Here is a 21,067-nt window from a genome sequence, read left to right on the forward strand (position 1 = left end):
CTAACTCTCTTCGCAGCAATGACCATCCTTCTCTGGGTGCTTTAACCAGAGCTGAAACCCCAAGAGTCACTGCCTACGCCCCCATCGACATCCCCTTCCTTTCAGTTAATACCGCACCAACTGGTGTTACCCCTGTCCATAGGCCCATGGACAGGAAGAGCCATCTTGGATACCGGGTCATCCTACACACTGCTCAATGAGAAACTGTGGAAGGAGGTTAACGGTCCACAATACAACTTGAAGCCGTGGACAGAAGGTCCACTCTATCTGGCTGATGGTGAGGCTAGACGACCCCTTGGATGGAGTGAGGTAGAGTTCCGCCTGTGTAACCGCTCCTATATGATTCCTTCTGTTATCCTACAAACCAGGAACCTTGCTTTTCCTGTCGTGTTGGGAATTGATTTCATGTACTTCAGTGGTGTCCAGATTGATATCGCACACAATTGCTACTGGTTTCCATACAATCCGAGCGAGAAGCATTTCTTCCAATCAGAAGCTATGAAGTTACATGATTGGGGTTCAAATGTGGCAGTCTTCTCTGCCATTGCTCCGGTACCACTAACCCTCGATAATCCTTCTGACGATCTCCTTTTACAGGCTGTGAGAAGAGCTCAGCTGGAACAGCCAGAGGAGTTAAGGCTGTTGGAACAGCTGCAGAATAATGCTGATGTATGTACTTCAAAGCTGGGACGCACCAGGCTCCTGAAGCACAAAATATTCCTTACACAGGAAATGCCGATCAAGCAAAAGCCATATCGTTTGTCCCCAGCGAAGCTAATCATCCAAAAGGGACTCATAAATGATATGTTAACCCAAGATATAATAGAACGTTCCTCCTCTCCCTGGGCTGCTCCTGTTGTCCTCATCCCAAAAAAGACTGGTGGTCTTAGATTTTGTGTGGACTATAGGAAGACCAACAATGTTTCCCAGACTGATGCCTATCCTCTTCCCACCATCCATGAGATCCTGGAGTCATTGTCTGGCGCTGTTGTGTTCACTACCCTTGACCTCAATAGTGGTTATTGGCAGGTTGAGATGGACCAGGAAAGCAAGGACAAGACTGCGTTTGTCTGTGCCGAGGGCTTGTTTTCCTTTAAGGTGATGCCCTTTGGATTAAAGAATGCCCCTGCCACTTTCCAAAGACTCATGGAGATTGCGTTAGGTGAGCTCAAAGGGAAGATCTGTTTCGTCTACCTGGACGATATAATTATCTACTCTCAGAACAGAAAGTCACTTTCAAGATCTTCAAGCAGTGTTGGACAAGCTAAGAGAAGCTGGTCTGACCTTAAATATGAAGAAGAGCAACTTCTGCCAAACCTCCCTGAAGTTCCTTGGCCATATTGTGTCTTTCGACGGCATTCATGTGGATCCTGAAAAGACAAAGGCTGTACAAGACTTCCCTGTGCCAACCACACTCAAGGCCCTTCAACGGTTCCTTGGTATGGCTGGATGGTACCATCGGTTTGTGTCGAACTTCTCCCAGGTGGCAGAACCTCTCAACGCGATGAAGCGAAAAGGAGCGAAATTCCAATGGGCGGCAGAGTGCCAGACTTCCTTTGAAACCCTGAAACGACATCTCGTCACACCTCCCATTTTAGGTCATCCCAACTTTGATTGCCCTTTTGTTGTTTACACTGATGCAATTGATGTTGGACTTGGTGCTGTCCTAGTCCAACAGACTGGACTTGGCACTGAAGAAGTGCTAGCGTTCGCCAGTCGGACATTGAATGGAGCAGAACGGAACTACTCCACAACAGAGCAAGAGTGCCTTGCAGTGGTCTGGGCTTTGGAAAAGTGGAGGTACTACTTGGAGGGAAGACACTTCACTGTGGTCACTGACCATTCCTCCCTTGTGTGGGTGTTCAAGACCAACAAACCAAGCACCAGACTCATAAGATGGGCTCTACGGTTGCAAGAGTTCACATTTGCAGTGGAATACAGGAAAGGACAATACAACACTGTTCCAGATGCCTTGTCCAGAGCTCCTACTTGTGATAACGGTGGCCCTGATCTTACATGTGCTACTGTCCTGTCAAGCAGTCGAGACTCGCCCAAAACAGACTTTCCCATCTCTGATGAGGCAATATGGAAAGCTCAACAGGATGATCCAGAAGTACAGGCTTTGTACCAGACTATCCTGGAAGATGGAGAAAAGATGGTCAATCCTACCACAAAGCTGACCATCATTGAAGATAAAGTCTACCGAGTCGTACAACTACCTCACAGAACACTCTACCAAATGTACATACCGGACACTCTACGCCTACAACTGCTTCAACATTTCCATGAAGACCCATTAGCTGGTCATTTGGGCAGGTTCAAAACCTACAAGCGGTTGCAAGCGTTACTCTACTGGCCACATCTGAGCATGGATGTGAAGTCACACATCCGAAATTGTCAGGTTTGTCAAATGTACAAACCAGAAGGTAGAAAGCCTGCTGGCAAGTTGCAGCAAACGGTGGTTACCCGACCTTGGGAAATGTTAGGAGTGGATTTGATGGGTCCATTTCCTAGAAGCTCCAATCAGAATGTGTACATACTTGTTTTTGTTGATTACTATTCAAAGTGGGTGGAACTCTTTTCCCTGCGTCAGGCCACAGCAAGGACCGTCTCTAACATCCTTACGAAAGAGATCCTGACTCGCTGGGGAGTGCCTGATTACATCCTGTCTGATCGAGGTTCCCAATTTGTCTCTGATCTCTTTGAGGAGACCTGCCAAAGATGGAACCTGAGGCAGAAGTTGACCTGACCTATCACCCACAGACCAATCTCACTGAGAGAGTAAATCGAACCTTGAAGACAATGATTGCTTCCTATGTAGGGACCCAGCACAAACACTGGGACAAGCACCTTCATGAGTTTCGATTTGCCCTGAATTCTGCTGTGCAAGAGTCCACTGGAGTCACACCTGCAGAGCTGAACCTAAGTCGTCCTCTCCGAGGACCCTGGATATGGTGCTACAGCCCCAGCAGCTTACTCCAGACGCTGCTTGCTATGACCAGGTAGGCCATCTCCATGACTTGAGAGCTCTTGTCTCAAAGAACATGATCCAGGCTCGACTCAAGCAGAAGAGAAATTATGATAAGAACAGACGAGACATGCAGTTCCAGCTTCGTGATCGGGTGTTGCTTCGCTCTCATCCTTACTCGAAAGCTGAACAATTCTTCTCGGCCAAGCTCGCTCCTAAATGGCAAGGACCATATAGGATTGTGGAGCAGATGGGCCCTTTGAACTACCGAGTGGTGAAAGAGGACACAGGTGAAGATATGCGCATCGTCCATGTCTCACGCCTTAAGGCCTGTTACCCCTCGGCTGAGGAATTGGAGGCGATTGAGCGCCGCAAGGTCCTGGATATCTTTGAAGAGGATAGTGAGGATACTTTTCTCGGATTCCCAGACCCAGAAGTCTCGCACCTTAGGGCCTGTGACTTCTCAGCTGAGGAGCGTGAGCTCCAAAAAGTAATGAATCTTTTTGTAGAGGAAAGTGATGAGACCTTTCTCGGTTTCCCCGACCAAGATGTGCCTTCCAGGGCAATGGTCGGCTTTTTCCAGGGGAGGGGGGTGTGTGACGGCCCTGAATTTTTCTGAACCGTCTCAGTGCAGCTCCTTCCAATAGGGCGCTTTCCCTTTAATTCCCAATTAAATAGCCAGCATCAGCTGCACGAAAGGGGGGGTTGTGATGGAGACGTGCATGAGGATGTGTTCAACCCTCAGTTCCGAAGCTTCTCTATTCCGTTTGTTTTGTTGCCGTTAAACGTGTGTTTTGTAGCCTAAGAGAGTTTACCCAGGATCGGATCCACTCTTTGCGTCCCTGGACTACACCTCTCAGTTCTTCGTGGCCTTTCTCCGCTGGAGATCTATTGGCGGATTGGATTGTCTGACTGACCGACTGACTACCACCTTTTTGTATACGGTATTTCATTTGTTTGGATGTGATGTATACTGTGATTTGTGTAGTTAGTGGTAGTTGAGGACTTAATTAAGAGTTGATCCGCTTTAAGGTTCTGTGGTAAAGTAATTGTTATATTGATTGTATGTTTAATACTGGGTTTACGCTACACGGAACGAATGGACAAACATCGCGTGACAAAAGTCACTTGAGTTCACTGAACTCCTTTACCAGGCAGGACTCTTTTTAGGCCCGAGGTACAGGACATTTCTGGAGGAACCAGAACTCATTGTGATATTATTATATATGTGTGTAATCATTGTTGTTGCTAATACAACCCACGCAACAGAATATAATTGTTTTTGAAGTTCTTTTCAATGTTTTAAGGGTTTATGAAAAGTTTATTTCCATCCTGACTTTTACATACGTCCTTTGTATTGGTGTAGACTTGACGGACCAGATGGGACTCATTCCCACCCAAACTAAAAGGAGAAACTAATGTTTTCTCTGGTAGGCACAACCTACCTGGCACCCCTATAAATAATAACCTCAAGTCAAAACCGTTACAACATGACCATCTGATCATTTATCACTCCAGTGTTAATCTGCAAAATTGTAATTATTCGCCTACCTCCTCATGCCTTTTGCACACAATGTATATAGACTATTTTTTTCTTTTTTTTCTACTGTGTTATTGACTTGTTTATTGTTTACTCCATGTGTAACTCTGTGTTGTTGTCTGTTCACACTGCTATGCTTTATCTTGGCCAGGTCGCAGTTGTAAATGAGAACCTGTTCTCAACTAGCCTACCTGGTTAAATAAAGGTGAAATATACATTTTAAAAAATAAAGTGCACCTAGAGTGCCTTATTCCCCAAACAGGAACATCTTTACTACTGATCTTTACAGTCAAAAGGTCAAAATTATCATAGTAAACACACACTTTCATAAGGCCAACTTGACTACCAGGTGATTCAATAAGATGCTATTCTATGGCATGGCAGTGGAAATGGAGCATGTGTTGCTAAAGTCAATGGTGATTTCAATAACCACATTTCCATCCATAGTTTTTATGTGAGTGAAGTCATACTGTATTTTTTTTTAAACACAGCTGTGATAGGAACAGGAAGTTTCCATACAATTTTATAAATGGCAACAGATAATTCCTTTGTTTTACATCTTTTTATCTGTAAAATTAATTATGCGAGAAATGGACGTGGAAATGCCTTTACGCACAAATATTGATATAATAATCATCATATCGAAGTAAACTTGGGATTCATGCAATATGTTGTGTGGTTCAAACACTAGGACACTGGAAACCAAGCAGTTTATTAGGCTGGTCTGATTCTGGTGACATGATGATGCCGTTTGACAAATAAAAATCGTCTGGCTCTTATCCATAATAATCTCGTCATGTAGGCCTAGACCACCTGTTTCTGCGAGTTGTTGACTAGAGAGCAAGTGCTTAGACCAGAGCAGGCAAATGATCTATTTTAATGCAACAGAGTTGAAAATGTGAAGGAAACTGATTGAACTTTTTAACATATTTTCTTTATGCAGATTTTTGAAAATTCGCATGAAAATCTTTCGCCAATTGGATGGAAACCGAGATACTGTCTCCCTCTCTGAGCTTGTTGTTTCATACTGCCCCCCTCTGCCCTGGAAGGGAGGGAATAGGCCTCGGTGTCATCAACATACAAACGTCTCTATCAACCAGAAGACTGCAGACCCGGACCAACAATATCTATCACCTGGCTGAGTGACCTGATAGGAAATCACTGTCACTACTTGAGGTGACTTCAAGAACATCTTGGCGGGAACAGATCTTACATGAATCCAATGGCCATCTCCATAGCTTAATAATCCATTTCAGCCATAGTCTGAAATTGTCCCATCACAATAATCAAAATATAAACAATGTTGTGGTAATAATACTTGTATCACTAATATTTATGAAAGAGGAAAATAAAAACTTTTGAAGTGTGTTTAATAAATATTAATGTGCCACATCATTATTGGGCCTATGAAGCAATGCTTAATGTTTTATGAATGCTTGATGAAATAATAAACATTTGTTTTCTCTTCCAAATAAAAACTACGTGTGATTCAGGTGAGCTGTGGCAAATTGAAAGCAGCGTTACCTGGGGGTTCTTCCGTTAGAAAGCCAGTTGGCTACTGCACCCCGCTACACAACATCCTTTTGTAATGTGCACACTATTTACCCCTGGAATGCTCCAGGCTAATGTCTCAATAATGTTCACTCCTTTCTCAGGTCCTTCCCACAAAGGACTTAACTAATGATCCATGGACAAAATGAAGCATTTAAATTTATTCATTAATCATTCATCTCCAGCTCATTGAAAATGCTAAACTTCCACAAAATTAAGATTGAATATTGAAAAGTGATTGAGGGAGACAGCTTTCTAGAAGAGGGAGAGAGAAAATGAGAGAGGGATAAAAATGAAACAACAACAAGTGTGCTTGTCTCCTGAGAGGAAGTGTTTTGCTCGGACATTGGTCCGGGTGGTCGAGGTAGTGTACTAAGTGGTAGTTAAGGTCACGGTGGGTTTTAGTAGTCCTGATTAGATCTCCAAATCTGGAGAAGCTTAGAATTTCTGTCAACACTGCCTGTAATTATTCTCTTTTCCAATTAATGGTGACATAGATTAATTATCTGATGAGGCAAAGCCAATTGCAATCATTCACCCTGCTAAAATTAGATCAGTCCTGGCAGCAGCATGAAAGTCACCTGTTTCATTGTTATGGATCTGCTGCTGGTGAGAGAGAGAGGGGGGGGGGATAGTGAGTGAGTGAAGCGTGCTGGGGTAAGTAAGTTGTCTGGCACCAGGTGAATGTCCAATTACACTGTTATCTGAACTGTAGGCATCTTCTTCTTGTTCAACCCAATGGCATCCAGACCCGCTTGTTTGTTCCCTGCTGCTGTCTCCATCGTCGGAGCATCCTCACTGGTTGTTGAGTCATCTGCCAGAGAGTGCAGAAAGGCAGAAATGCGCCGGATTGCTTCTGACAACTCCTCCTGTTTGAATAAGAGAGCAAATAGAATCAATGAATACATTCTAATTAAGAAAACAGAGTGACGACAGTAGTCAGACGACGTTGAGTCGGGGAGATTAGAGAGGGAGAGCAGCAGCTTTGACGACAGACATACAGTAGACAAAGACAACTCTAGTGTTGATGTGATGCTTTCTCCGTTCTCTGTCTGTTTCACTACTTGCTGCTTGCTCGACGTATTGTCTAGAGATAGTGAGAGTAAGTTACGCCCAGGGTCTTGTTCTTTATTTTGTGGAAGGAGAGAGCGAGAACAAGTACAAGAGAGAGAGAGGCTCCTGGTTGAACCATGGTCCAGGTTCAGTGCGCCTGTGTTTTAAAAATCTCAGCATCCAGTTTTTCTATTAAACTGCCTTGCACTGTCAACCAACTTGGGAATCTGAACCGGCCTAGCCATGCAGAAATTCTCTGACTAACAATTATATCAGAAACAGGATCTTGGATTACTGTCCCTGGAGACTGGGGCTAGTGGGCGTCTGCTACTATCATTACTGGCCATTCAACAAGCACTCTGCACTGTGAGCCATTGTCAATTATGCCATCCCTGGTGTAAACTGGCAGAACACAAAAACTCAACTGCCAGTTCTGGCAGCGGTGTTACAGGATGACAGCGCCCCCACCACCACACACACCCACCATCCCACACCGCCCATTGCCTCCTCCTCTGAAGCTACTGCAAAGCAAGAAAATAAGTTACATTTGGCTTCATAATGCTAGTGTGGTGGAAGTGCAGACCTGACGCCTTGGTGGTGGAAGTGCAGACCTGACTTTTCTGATCTTCTGCCAAATAGGTGGATGGATTAGTATAGTACCCAGCAGGATTCAGTCCATGAAGACTCCATTTTGGTACATTTGTTTCATTATGTTTTGTTCTGTTGGTGCGAAGTGGGAACTGCTATGAGGCCATCACCATCAGTATGTAAAATATGCAGTGCATCACTGAGGGGCTTTGGTTTTAACATGAACGTTACTCGGAGGGGCTTTCTGTTAAAAGTTTGCACTGCTTTATTTGTAAGTGTGCACTACTTAGAGGGTCTTTGATTTTTAAGTGTGTACTACTCTGAGGGTCGTTGTGCTTAAAGTGTGCACTACTCTAAGGGGTCTTTCTAAGGGGTGTGCACTATTCTAAGGACCCTGAGTAAGGAAGCTTAGTAAGGAAGCTGTGCATAGTGCGTAGTAAAGCCTGCTTTAGTCTGCAGGAGCCGGGTTGGGGGTTTAATGTGAGTAGCTGCTCTGCTCTGAGGGACCCTGTGCTGGGCTGTGACGGGTGACGGTGCGCTGCGCTTCAATACACCAGCTCTTTTGTCCTTCACACTCTGCAGCTCCCTGATAGCTCCTCCCTCCTCCTCCTCCTTTTCCTCCTCCTCCATGCTCCACTCCTCCCTGCTCTGCTCTACCCTCTGCTCTGTGTTCAGCTGCCTAGGGCCTCCCCTCCTCTCTTCGGGGCTAGACCTGGGAGACATGACTGCTCCCTCCCTCCCTGACTGACTGGCTGTAATGTCTGGCTGGATAAGACCAATCAAAAAGCATGTCGGCAATACAAAGGGGGAAGGAATGGATGGATAGGGAAATAATGACTGAATGTGTTATTGCTCACTGTGTAGAGAAGACTAGACACAGAGGGTCTGAAATTATGTCAAAAAAATTATATCTGGTAAGAAGTCTGATCGAATCAAATCAGTAGAATTATAATTTGAATTGCAATGAAGACCTAGACAAAACTCGTATTGTCTAAGTGTGTGGGACTGTGACGTAGGTAATGGTAGTGCTAGCTTGGGAAAAGCCGATAGACGTGGCTGGCTGTCACACCTGGATAGAAAGCAGGGGCAAGGAAACAATGCTGAATGTAAACACCTCTGTATAAAAAATATAATGGGTGAGAGAATGTTGAATGGTTCATGGTTGGATGGCACCTGCCTGCTACACTATGATGTTTGGTGAGGGTGCTACAGGACAGGACATTCTTGATAAAGATTCATCACTCTCCTTCTGTCCGCTTTGACCTCCTCTCACATCTCACCACATATTAGCCACCCATTATCCAGTAATTGAAGATCTCCACTTCTCCATGCACCCCTGCAGATTTAGAATTACGTGCCTACTACTTTTTCAGCAAAACATGAGAAAGTTAGCTCGGGGTTATTCAACCTAGGAACACAGGAGGGTTTGTAGTTGTACCATAGATAGTTATCCAGTAGTAACAACACAATAAACATAAGGCAGCCACACAGCCAAACGTAATGTAGTGAATAAATATGCACCCTAACAGAGTGAATGTATAGTTCTCTGGAGAGGAGAAAGGGCTAGCTTTACATACCGGGTCGCAACATGTCATAGGCACTCGCACCGAAACATCGTCAATCACGTCACTGTGCCGGCGTTGTGATGACTGGATATATGGAGGAAGGGTGATGGTGGCGTGTTTAATAACTGTAGTGTGATGACGCTACAGACGGCTGTGGTGACTGGTGAATGTTTTACTGTGGGTTAGTGGACTGGTTAGTTCCCTGCCAATGGAGGCATGACGCTCAGCTCAACATGTTTTAACTTTGGGATGCCACACATGCTCAGCATTACACGAAGTCATTATGCTGTCATAAAATATTACACTCCCATTAAATTAATAAAAATCTACTCATCCCATGAATCTTCCCAACACTTGATGATTGTGATATACTGCAGGACTAGGCAGGCGGATGGGAGAATTGAAGAAAACCTCATTGAACTGGAATGGTTGTAATGTTGTATGTGTGTGGATTCATCCTGTGAAACATACATACCTGGACAGTTTTTATTTTCTGGTTGTTCTCGTTAGAGAGGGTCTGGAAGCGGGCCAGTTCAGCCTGGCTATAGAGGCTGCGTTGTCTGAAGTATTTCACCACAGCTTTGTGCATCCTCTTCTGCAACAAAGAAATCTAGGAGGGGGCAGACAGGGAGAAAGAAGGAAGGGAAGAGAGAAGAGAGAAAAAGGAATTGGTAAGGCAGGAGAGGAAATTAATGGCAGTGTTCAAGAAGAATGATGGAGGGGAATAGAGAAAGCAGTCAATAGCCCATTCTGCAGTACACAGGCCTGACAGGAATTTCACAGTCTCTTGGTTTCTCTGCCCACTCGTGTGCAGTCATCAGAATCCAGTCACATCTGGCTGCCAGGATGGGGGGTTAATTTTCTCTAAATGCTTCAGCAGTTTTGTTCTAGCTGAGGCAAACTCTGTGACTGCAAAGCTGATGAGTAAAATATTTCTACTTCACCCAGTTTAACTTTATATCAATCCCCTCAAGACATATTTTACACATACACACAGAGTCATGAACCCCCCACCGAAACTAGAAATTATTCCTAGTCTATTGGAAAGACATGATGCTCGCTTGCTTTATTATTTGAACACAGTTTCAAGCAAAGGGGTTTCTTTCAATTCTGATAGATGCCATTGCTTTTTCTCCCTCCATCTCTGCTTTCTTCCTGCAAAGCTTATCATTGCTTGGCAATGTGTTCCCCAGTGCATAGAGAAACTAAAGCGAATTAGCTCAGCCATCTACTGCTGAAGGACAGACAATAACAGGAATTCTCTTCATAGCGTAAAAACCTGTGCTGAGAGCTCCATCCACATAAACAAAACCATGCTTACATGCAGTGATGAGGCCACTTAAATGAACCATAAGGTAACTGGTGCTACTGGAGGAGAAATAACACATCACAATTGAAAACCACTTTTAGGTTAGTGCTATTCGAGTAGATGGGGGTAGGTATGGTAGGTAACCATTATACAAAAAAAGGTATTTTGATATTGCCTCAAATTTGAGGAAAGTGTTGGGTTGGAGCATTGAAGCATTCAGCTATGTGCAGGTGATTAAAAAAATGTACCAATTGTAACATTGTGACTTATTGTATAATGTCAACTAATAACAAATGCAATACATTCAGAATGTATCTTTGTGTACAATGTCTTATTACTATGGCGCTAACTACGTTTGTATTATAACAGGCCAAAGCCTATAAACCTTAGCTTGATGAGTCAGGCCAGTAGAGCGCCTTAGCAGGAGCTTCCATTGGCTCCCTCTGCTGAATATCAAACATTTTACAGGCTCTTCAAACAACTGAGAGCTTCTTCCATGTTTGGAGTGAACCAAGTCATTCCAGTACACAGTATTGCTATGGGCTGTCAAAACATGAGTGCTATGATATGATCCCACCAGTGTGCTGGGTCCTTTGAAGCTAGTCTTTCTTCTCTGGGACAGAAGCAGGTTCGTTAGCCACTATGAATAAAACCCTGTAACATTGGGTATTGAGAATAACAACTGATAGAAATGAGATTGTCAGAGGGATATGCAAATCAGAAACCAAAAAACTCAAATGAATTACATTAAATCTGTTTCTATTTATAATGAGAAAATGAGAGATGTTGGTAGGTGGTTATGTACTAAATGTCTATGTCTAGAGCTGAAACAAACAGAAATGGTTAAGGAAGGCTAGATACAGAGTAAAAGAAAATCAGGCTTTGATCACGAGCGTGGAGAATCCTGCCCGCAGGATTTTATTTCTGCATTTTTTTACTTGATAACATTCATTCAGTCAGATGAGGAATTGCTCAAGTAAAGGTATTAGTCATTTTGGAGAAACAAATAATGTCTATTGCTTATTGCCCGAAGCAGTGCATGTTTTATTTCCTGTTTAGGCTATAGAATATGGTCTTCATCTGCAATTTATTTTAAGATCAAAGTTAAATTGCGTCCCAGACCATAAAAACCGAAACGGTTGAAATGTTGTTTTCTGTAGCTTCTCTCACAACTATTCAACACCTTTAGGAGTATACGTTGTTCTGTAGTTTTCATTCAACACCTTTGAGGGTATACGTTGTTCTGTAGTTTTCATTCAACACCTTTAGGAGTATACGTTGTTCTGTAGTTTTCATTTAAGACCTTTAGGAGTATACGTTGTTCTGTAGTTTTCATTCAACACCTTTAGGAGTATACGTTGTTCTGTAGTTTTCATTCAACACCTTTAGGAGTATACGTTGTTCTGTAGTTTTCATTCAACACCTTTGAGGGTATACGTTGTTCTGTAGTTTTCATTTAAGACCTTTAGGAGTATACGTTGTTCTGTAGTTTTCATTCAACACCTTTAGGAGTATACGTTGTTCTGTAGTTTTCATTCAACACCTTTAGGAGTATACGTTGTTCTGTAGTTTTCATTCAACACCTTTAGGAGTATACGTTGTTCTGTAGTTTTCATTCAACACCTTTAGGAGTATACGTTGTTCTGTAGTTTTCATTCAACACCTTTGAGGGTATACGTTGTTCTGTAGTTTTCATTTAAGACCTTTAGGAGTATACGTTGTTCTGTAGTTTTCATTCAACACCTTTAGGAGTATACGTTGTTCTGTAGTTTTCATTCAACACCTTTAGGAGTATACGTTGTTCTGTAGTTTTCATTCAACACCTTTAGGAGTATACGTTGTTCTGTAGTTTTCATTCAACACCTTTGAGGGTATACGTTGTTCTGTAGTTTTCATTCAACACCTTTAGGAGTATACGTTGTTCTGTAGTTTTCATTTAAGACCTTTAGGAGTATACGTTGTTCTGTAGTTTTCATTCAACACCTTTAGGAGTATACGTTGTTCTGTAGTTTTCATTCAACACCTTTAGGAGTATACGTTGTTCTGTAGTTTTCATTTAAGACCTTTGGGAGTATACGTTGTTCTGTAGTTTTCATTTAAGACCTTTGGGAGTATTAGCATTGAGAGTGTATTCTCTTTTTCTATTATTGACAATGTGCCTGCTATGTGTCTCCCTCCCATTGGCAAACCTAGCCCATTGGCCAACCTAGCCCATTGGCCAACCTAGCCCATTGGACAACCTAGCCCATTAGACACCTAGCCCATTGGAGACCTAGCCCATTGGCCAACCTAGCCCATTGGACAACCTAGCCCATTAGACACCTAGCCCATTGGAGACCTAGCCCATTGGCCAACCTAGCCCATTGGACAACCTAGCCCATTGGACACCTAGCCCATTGGCCAACCTAGCCCATTGGCCAACCTAGCCCATTGGAGACCTAGCCCATTGGCCAACCTAGCCCATTGGACAACCTAGCCCATTGGCCAATCTAGCCCATTGGCCAACCTAGCCCATTGGACACCTAGCCCATTGGACACATAGCCCATTGGACACCTAACCCATTGGCCAACCTAGTGAACAGAAGCAAACATAATGAAACATGTCACCTTGGAACACCTGTATAGTGAGCTTAGTCTTTATGCGTTTGCATGAATTACATCCACCTATCCTCTCTCTAATCTCCCCCTGGGCAGAAATACTACTATATCACATCCATCATCCTCCTACACTAAGGTTATCTCATCAAGATCAGATTACTGCAGTCATCTCATTGGTTACCCAACTAAAACAATCTGAAAATTACTGACCATGCTAAGAAACATTCCAATCAAACGGCAAACTGGATATAATATAATTTAACATAATATCATATCATATAATGATTTAAATGTATGATTCAATGATAGTGATTATGATTCAATATGTAAAGCTCTATAATTTTATAACATTAGGAAGTAGACACGTTCAGTAGAGAGCCTACCTGTTTGTGATCATAAAAAGATGCCTCTGCTCGATTCCTCTTGTCAAACACCCCAACAGCCCCCTGCTTGACGATCATCAGGACTTTCTGAAGGGCTCTGTACTCGTGGGCCAACTCAACGTTCTCTCTTAGGGCTACCTTTAGGTCGGACTACAACACATACACATACAAACGCACGTTCAGTTACAAGGTTTCACATATATTGACAACAAGGTGTCATGACAATTTTAAGCACTTGACCGGACTTATGAGTGTGGTCCACAGTCAGAAAATATTGAGGAGACATGGCAGGTTGCAGCACAGTATGACTGAGGAGGTCCATCATGGTGGTTGGTTCCATCAACCCCTAGTGGAGGAGAGCTGCTACAGTCCTACCAAGGAACAATACATGCTGAAGCAGCAGTTATACTGCACTGTATACAGTACATGTTGAATGTCAGCTACTGTAGGAGCGATCAAAGACATGGATCACTGTCCTAGACAAGGCTATAGAAAGGAGAGATAAACACTCTCATGAACCAATAGGCCTGGGAGTGAATCCATCGATGTACAGTATGTATTTAGGGCATACTGTATACTCATAATTATGACAGGCTTAAAATGAATTTACAATAACATTTTGTCATAGGTTATTTAGTAGGGGGAACAAGTACACGTGTGTGAGACTATATGTGTGTGCATACTACTGGATGTGTGAGTCTTACAATCTAGGGCACACAGGGACAAGTACAGACAATCACTGACTGGACACTATTCTGGAAATCAAATAAATAACAATGACTGAGTAACTGTCTCTCTCTCTGCCTGCCCTCTTCTCAAGTCTCAGCCCCATTCATTCCCAGAGTATTTGATCATTGTGCTGCTGTATCCTGGTGGTCTCGACTGTACTGTGCTGTACCTGCAGAGCGAAGGAACATAATGAAGTGTGTCTCTGCAGTAAAACACAACAGCAGCAGCACTAAGGTGATGAGTTTAACCCAGCAGAAAGAGGGGAGGGGGGGCTGTAAACATGACAAATGCTTTCTATTGATTCCAGTTTTAATTACAGCAGGCAAGGCATGCAGCACTTCTGACTAAGCCCATCTGATGGCTGCTGTTATCTGAAGTGTAAATGGAACGAATTACACTTCATTGCCCATAAGAAGTCTGTAGTCTGGTTGCGTTGTTTACTTTATCCACGGTGACAACTACACAGAACGCCAGCTAGCTGCTTGATTACATTAATGAAGGAAAACACTATGTTGATGGTGGAAACGCTTTGGAAACGTTTGGGTTTGGAGATCATGACAGACATTCACAGTGCCTTCCGAAAGTATTCATAGCCCTTGACTTATTCCACATTTTGTCGTGTTGCAGCCTGAATTCAAAATGGATGAAATAAATAAAAACATTCTCATCCATCTGCACACAATACCCCATAATGACAAAGTGAAAACGTATTTTTAGAATTTTAGCTAATTTATTGACAAATAAATACAGAAATATCTAATTTAGAGTATTCACACCAGAGTCCATATATGTTAGGAATACTTTTGGCACTGATTATAGCTGTGAGCCTTTCTGGATAAGTCTTTAAGAGCTTTGCACACCGGGATTGTACAATATTTGCTCATTATTATTTTCAAAATTCTAAAAGTTCTGTCAAATTGGTTGTTGATCATTGCTAGAGTCTTAGCATAATATAACGACACAAGGCAAGAGGCAGATGCAGACACAAGAGGCAGATGGTTTGAGTTCTGATATTTATTATAGTCCAAGGGGTAGGCAAAAGGGAGGTCGGGGACAGGCAAGAGTTCATAACCAGGTCAGAGTCCAAAACGGTACAGGGCGGCAGGCAGGCTCGAGGTCAGGGGCAGGCAGAATGGTCAGGCAGGCAGACTCAGAGTCAGGACAGGCAAAGGTCAGAACCAGGTCAGAGTCCAAAACGGTACAGGGCGGCAGGCAGGCTCGAGGTCAGGGGCAGGCAGAATGGTCAGGCAAGCAGACTCAGAGTTAGGACAGGCAAAGGTCAGAACCAGGAGGATGAGAAAAACAGAGACGGGTAAAAGAAAAACAGGAGCTAGTAGAAAAACACTGGTTGACTTGGCAAACAAGACGAACTGGCACAGACAGACAGAAAACACAGGTATAAATACACAGGGGATAATGTGGAAGATGGGCGACACCTGGAGGGGGGGGTGGGGGTGGAGACAAGCACAAGGTCAGGTGAAACAGACCAGGTTGTGACAATAGATGTCAAAGCAGATTTATGTCAAAACTATAACTCAGCTATAAAATTGCAAAATTACAGATAGATTGTGGATTCTATCAATGTAATTGTCTGCATAATTTCCAATCCCCCATATATACTGTATATATTTCTTTTATTTACTGTCTTCTTGGCAAGCAACTCCAGTGTAGATTTGGCCTTGTGTTGTAAGTTAATGTCCTGCTGTGTCTGTTGGAAAGCAGACAAACCAGGGTTTCTTCTTGGATTTTGCCTGTGCTTAGCTCCATTCTGTATTTGTTTTTATCCTGAAAAACTCCCCAGTCCTTGATTACAAGCATACCGATGACATGATGCAGCCACCACTATGCTTGAAAACATGGAGAGTGGTACTCCGTAATGTGTTGTATTGAATTTGCTCCAAACACAACACTTTGACACAAAATCTAAATGAAATCTATTTTAAATTCAGGCTGTCACACAACAAAATGTGGGGAAAATGAATACTTTCTGAAGGCACTGTACCTGTTGAATAACTGGACTTCAGCTGATTTTGATTAATTTAATTTCAATTGACTCAGTGTATGGGGCGACTTCATGAGTTGAATAGAACTGTTTGTGGATACACAACAGTGTTTTGGTGAAAATTAGGTTAAGATTAGGGTTAAGGGTTTTGTTAAGGTTAGTGTTAAGGTAAGGGTTGGTTATAGATTTTGGCTAGTTGGGCTGTCAATGGGATGCAGGTCAAAAAGTCCCCTTAGTGTCTCCCCACACACAAACACAAGCCTCCTCTGAGCTGTTAGCAATACTAATGTGCTCGACCTGACAGTTAACATCCCAACAGTCAACATCCATGGTGACCTCTGGGGCCTTCCAATGATATTATGAGGTCAGCATCTTTCTCCTGTGTAATTTGATATCTCAATGTGTCCAGTCATTACTGTGTTTATTTGTTCTCTGAGTCACGCACGGCAGTTTCCAAATGCTTAGTGTGCTTATTACGTTATGCTAATGTGGACATTATGTGTGTGCTGTATATTCAAATCAAATCGAAGTGTATTGGTCTCGTATACATATTTGCAGATGTTATTGCAGGTGCGATTTGCAGCTTGTGTTTCTAGCTCCAACAGTGCAGTAATAATACCTAGCAATACAAAACGATTACGCACATAATCCAAAAAGTAAAAAGAAAGAAGTTAATACATTTCAGAACGCGTATAGAAAGTATGGACAGTATATGAATAGAAACTGTGTACAGCAGTAGTTATATAGGACCTAATGAACATAATGATCAAATTAACCAATTTCCTTCTAACTTAACAGTCCTCTTGATCTTTTTATTTGGTGAGAGGGGCGATAGGCCTATTGTTGTTTCCATTACATTTTTTCAAGTGAAAAAGGCTAAAGCTATTTTTGCATGATTGCTTTTTATCAGGCTAATGGGACTTGTGTCTATGAGGAAGACTTCCTAATTCTTAAATTGTCTCACGCCAACAACTTCTTTAAAGTTGCTGCACTCGCGGATGCATGGCGGCCTAGCTCCATTGCCTTTTCTTGTTTTGAACTAATGCATTCTTGATCACCGTTTAATGAAACTCTATACCACATGGCGATTTCACATTAGATAAGCCATGTGAGACTCCCATCAGCCACGAGGCGGTGGCTGGGCTGATAATCCTGCATGCTGCAGATGAAAACCTTACAATAAATTGGGCTCTCCCATTAAAGAGGCAATCTGCAGTTGCTACATCCATTTTTGGACTCATAAATTAATGATATATACCTATAAGTTTCTTGAAGAATATAACTGATAAATGGCCCATGAGCTTAATTCAACTGTCTTACCCCATTAGAACCCAAAATATAAGCTTGTTTAACTGCAATGTTTGTAAACAAAGTAAATGTAAACAAACTCTATAGCCTCTAAACATGGTTAAAACTATAATGTTGATCTCATTGATGATCACTCCTTGCATCCATAGCTCTGTCTATGAATTTGAGAGTGGTAACATTTCTCCAGTCCCATTCCTCACCTTTTTACCGAAACAGGAGCGGGGACACCCTTGGTTATTCTTTCAACTGCTGATTGCCACTTTAAAACAAGGCTTAAATATAAAACAATGTACACCACAGAGATTTTTTTTACACTCATTTTGAGGTGAATACAAAAAACATTACATTGGTAAAAATGTGTTTTGTCAATGGTGTGAGGTTGGGAAGAATAGGCTTGTGTTTAAATTAATGATGAGGTAACTGAATACAGCAAATGTCCAACCAAGAAAGATTCACCAATACAGGAGAGGCCTTCCCACTGGGCACAAACTGGGTGAATCAACGTTGTTTTCAAGTCATTTCAATGAAATTCCATTGAACCAACGTGGGATACATGAATTGAAGTCTGTGTTCAGTTGGTTATCAGTTTGGAAAAATACTTTCCAACAGTTAGTTGTCACTTCTTTAAAAAACACAACACGATTGACCTTGGCTTGTAATTCTAATTGCTTAGGATGCTGTTGTGGTCTTCTCACAACGGATTGTAGCGAGTAATTCTAGTGACACTAATCCACAAATAACTACACAATAAGCTGAGGACCCTTTCAGACTTTCTCTTGTGTTTGTTACCAATATACCACTTTGAAGACAATTGCCAATGGGCATTTGTTTGAAAACTAACAAATATTTTTAGCCTACCTGCTTTTAGCCTACCTAAATGTTACTGTACATTGTCTCAATTCCAGTAAGATTAGCTGTATGAGGAATACCAGTAACACTAACATCCAATACAATGAGTACAACATAAACCAAACCACCTTGTATTAACCAAATGACCCAGTGTTTTACCTTGGTTTCCTCCATTTTTTGCTGTCTGGTTGTGAATAGAGTAGTGTGAGTTTGCACTGCTTGCTCAATCCGTTGTTGACAGTTGTTGATATCACGTTCTAAGGTGTTCATGATCAACGTAGCTGTTTGGTTTTTGAACTCTACGGCATCAAGGACGGACCTGATAAATACAGGTGAACGGCAATCAATTGATTTGGAATAATACCAAGCTGATTCCTGTGCTAATATCAATGATGGAAAAGCCAAGGCTTCAATGTTAATGGTGACGCTTCACGCTCTGAGAACAGCATGAATCAAACTAATACATTCAAGCTTTCCAGGGTCTCTGGTGCAGCAGGCTTACAATGATAATACATTCTAAATACTCTAGATAGGGTAGAAGGCCTATTATATTATATTGGCAGAACAGAGGGTGGTTGTGAGGAGAGGAGAGATTCTTACTGTAGCTCTTCAATGACATCTGGCATTGTGGCTGCTGTTTCCTCCATCCTGTCAGACTCTGTTCTGTACTCTTTGGACTTAGCAGTGAGGACTGTGATTCTGCTCAAGGTGTGGTCAAACCTCTTGGTAACATCTTGGTGTAATTCCTGTCAACAATAACCAAGATTGAAATGAATGAACCTCGCGCCACAATGAAACTTGGCAGCATGATTTCAACATCAATAACTTTTATTAAGTCCCACCACCCACCTTGTGATTTCAAATACATTACACTATCACTTGTAAATCATGTGTGTGTATTGGGTGTAATACATTATATCATGAAATGTGTTGTGCTAATATCAATTACATTTCTCACAATTTTTTTACAAATATGGTGACTGTGTGTAAATCCTTGCTTTATCTTACCTTGACTGTATTTAGATGGTCAAGTTTCAGGTTCCTTTCCTTTTCCAGACAATTTGTAGTTTTTTTGTGTTCTGTGAGAATATCACAGAGTTTCTCCCTTAAACGTTCAATTTTCTGAAACAGAGAAATTAATAATCAATTGAATTTAAAACACTCAACATATCTCACTAAAATGTTTGAAATACAGTAAACTGAACATAAAATGTTAGATTACCTCAGATTTATCATTGTAAACCTTTCTCAGTTTTTCCATTTCAATTTCCAGTTGTTTTGTAGCTGATGACACCTTTTCAAATTCCTTATGAAGTTCCCATCTGGCGTTTTCTGTGTTGGTTTGCTCCTGGTGTAATTCTGCTTTAAATGTTGTTAATGTATCCTAAAATACAGTTTAAAAATGTAACAAAACTGTTGTACACAAGGAATCATATCACCTTCCAAGATCAGTTTTATGAGATTACTGGTTTTAGAACACAGCTGGTTGCAAAAAGATGCTTGGCAGAACCAACCGTGAAAGTCAAAACTCCACAGAAGACAGACAGAAGAGATTTACCTTTAGAATGGCCATGGTTTTCATCTCGCTCATCATGTCTTTCTTCAGATTCTCAATCACTTTCTGAGGAGATATGTATATGTGTTGCATCAGTAACACTAGTAAAGAAGCCCACTTCATCATGGTACATGAATCTACTAGTGCATATCTGAATGTCTATCTGCAAGGGCTCTTTTCACAAACCCACCTTGATAGAGACTCCAAGCATGGATGAATCTCTAAAAGCATGTGCTTCTCTCACCGACAACTAATGCAGATTATGTGATTGACAATATCTAACGGAATTTGAATTTAAACATCAAACACATCAAACACTTGTGTCAATGAGGATATGCAACCTCATGTAGGATTCATTTATAAATCAGTGTCTCTCTAACTTACCCTCTTAAATTCTGATAAAATGGATCTCTATGTGTTATGAGCATGGTACTACAGGTAAGAGTGCATGGATCTCTACAGATGTAAGATCTTCATTTGAGCTAGTTTGCTACAGCAGGAAATTAATCCTGCAGCGACAAGAAATGTAAATGATTCTGTGGATTATAATTCATGGACATTTTTGTAGTGGTTGATACATTTTTCATAAGGGAAAATCAAGTCTGAAATCTCAGTGGAAATTACAAACCTCACAATCCTTTTTAAACCTCAAATACACCACACGTTTTAAATGTCCTGCATTGCAAATTAAGATCTTACATCTGTGGCCTTGATCATACTACAGGTAAAAGTGTATGGATGTCGAGTTAAGTGCATGTCTCTTTCCACACGGACCCTCATCCTCTGCTCCTCCATGAAGGTCTGCTGCTCCAGCTCCTCCAGGTTGACCTTGGTGTTAGCATGCATTGCTGCCACCTGGGACAACTCCTCTTTGGCCTCTTCTCTCTGTTCCTCATTCACACTGATCTTCTGTAGCATGCGCTTCCTCTCCTTCTGAAGCTGCTTCACCGCCTGCTCACTGATGGATGGACACACACACACACACACGTAAGTATGCACACACACACAGCTATGTAAGTATGCATACATACACACACATACGTAAGTATGCACACACACACAAATTACA

The 21,067-nt window shown here is 42.0% G+C and overlaps 1 protein-coding gene across 3 annotated transcripts in view; it reads right to left on the bottom strand.

The window, feature by feature from the left end:
• Positions 1–5,328: 5,328 nt before the first annotated feature.
• The window catches only part of LOC124010140 (coiled-coil domain-containing protein 178-like), a 28,121-nt gene continuing 12,382 nt past the window's right edge, over positions 5,329–21,067 (bottom strand). For 2 of the 3 annotated variants that reach the window (XM_046322507.1, XM_046322505.1), the window contains 9 exons: positions 20,773–20,956; positions 20,002–20,064; positions 19,666–19,827; positions 19,452–19,565; positions 19,044–19,189; positions 18,603–18,762; positions 13,556–13,705; positions 9,741–9,875; positions 5,329–6,928 (listed from right to left, as the gene is read on the bottom strand). In XM_046322507.1, the coding sequence (XP_046178463.1) occupies positions 6,752–6,928; positions 9,741–9,875; positions 13,556–13,705; positions 18,603–18,762; positions 19,044–19,189; positions 19,452–19,565; positions 19,666–19,827; positions 20,002–20,064; positions 20,773–20,956 (1,291 nt within the window). In that variant the 3' untranslated portion in view covers positions 5,329–6,751. Of the gene's footprint in view, positions 6,929–9,740; positions 9,876–13,555; positions 13,706–15,249; positions 15,721–18,602; positions 18,763–19,043; positions 19,190–19,451; positions 19,566–19,665; positions 19,828–20,001; positions 20,065–20,772; positions 20,957–21,067 lie in introns of those variants that run through there. The other variant, XM_046322508.1, reaches the window with a different exon arrangement.

This window comes from Oncorhynchus gorbuscha, linkage group LG22 (assembly GCF_021184085.1).
Source record: "Oncorhynchus gorbuscha isolate QuinsamMale2020 ecotype Even-year linkage group LG22, OgorEven_v1.0, whole genome shotgun sequence".
NCBI lineage: Eukaryota > Metazoa > Chordata > Actinopteri > Salmoniformes > Salmonidae > Oncorhynchus > Oncorhynchus gorbuscha.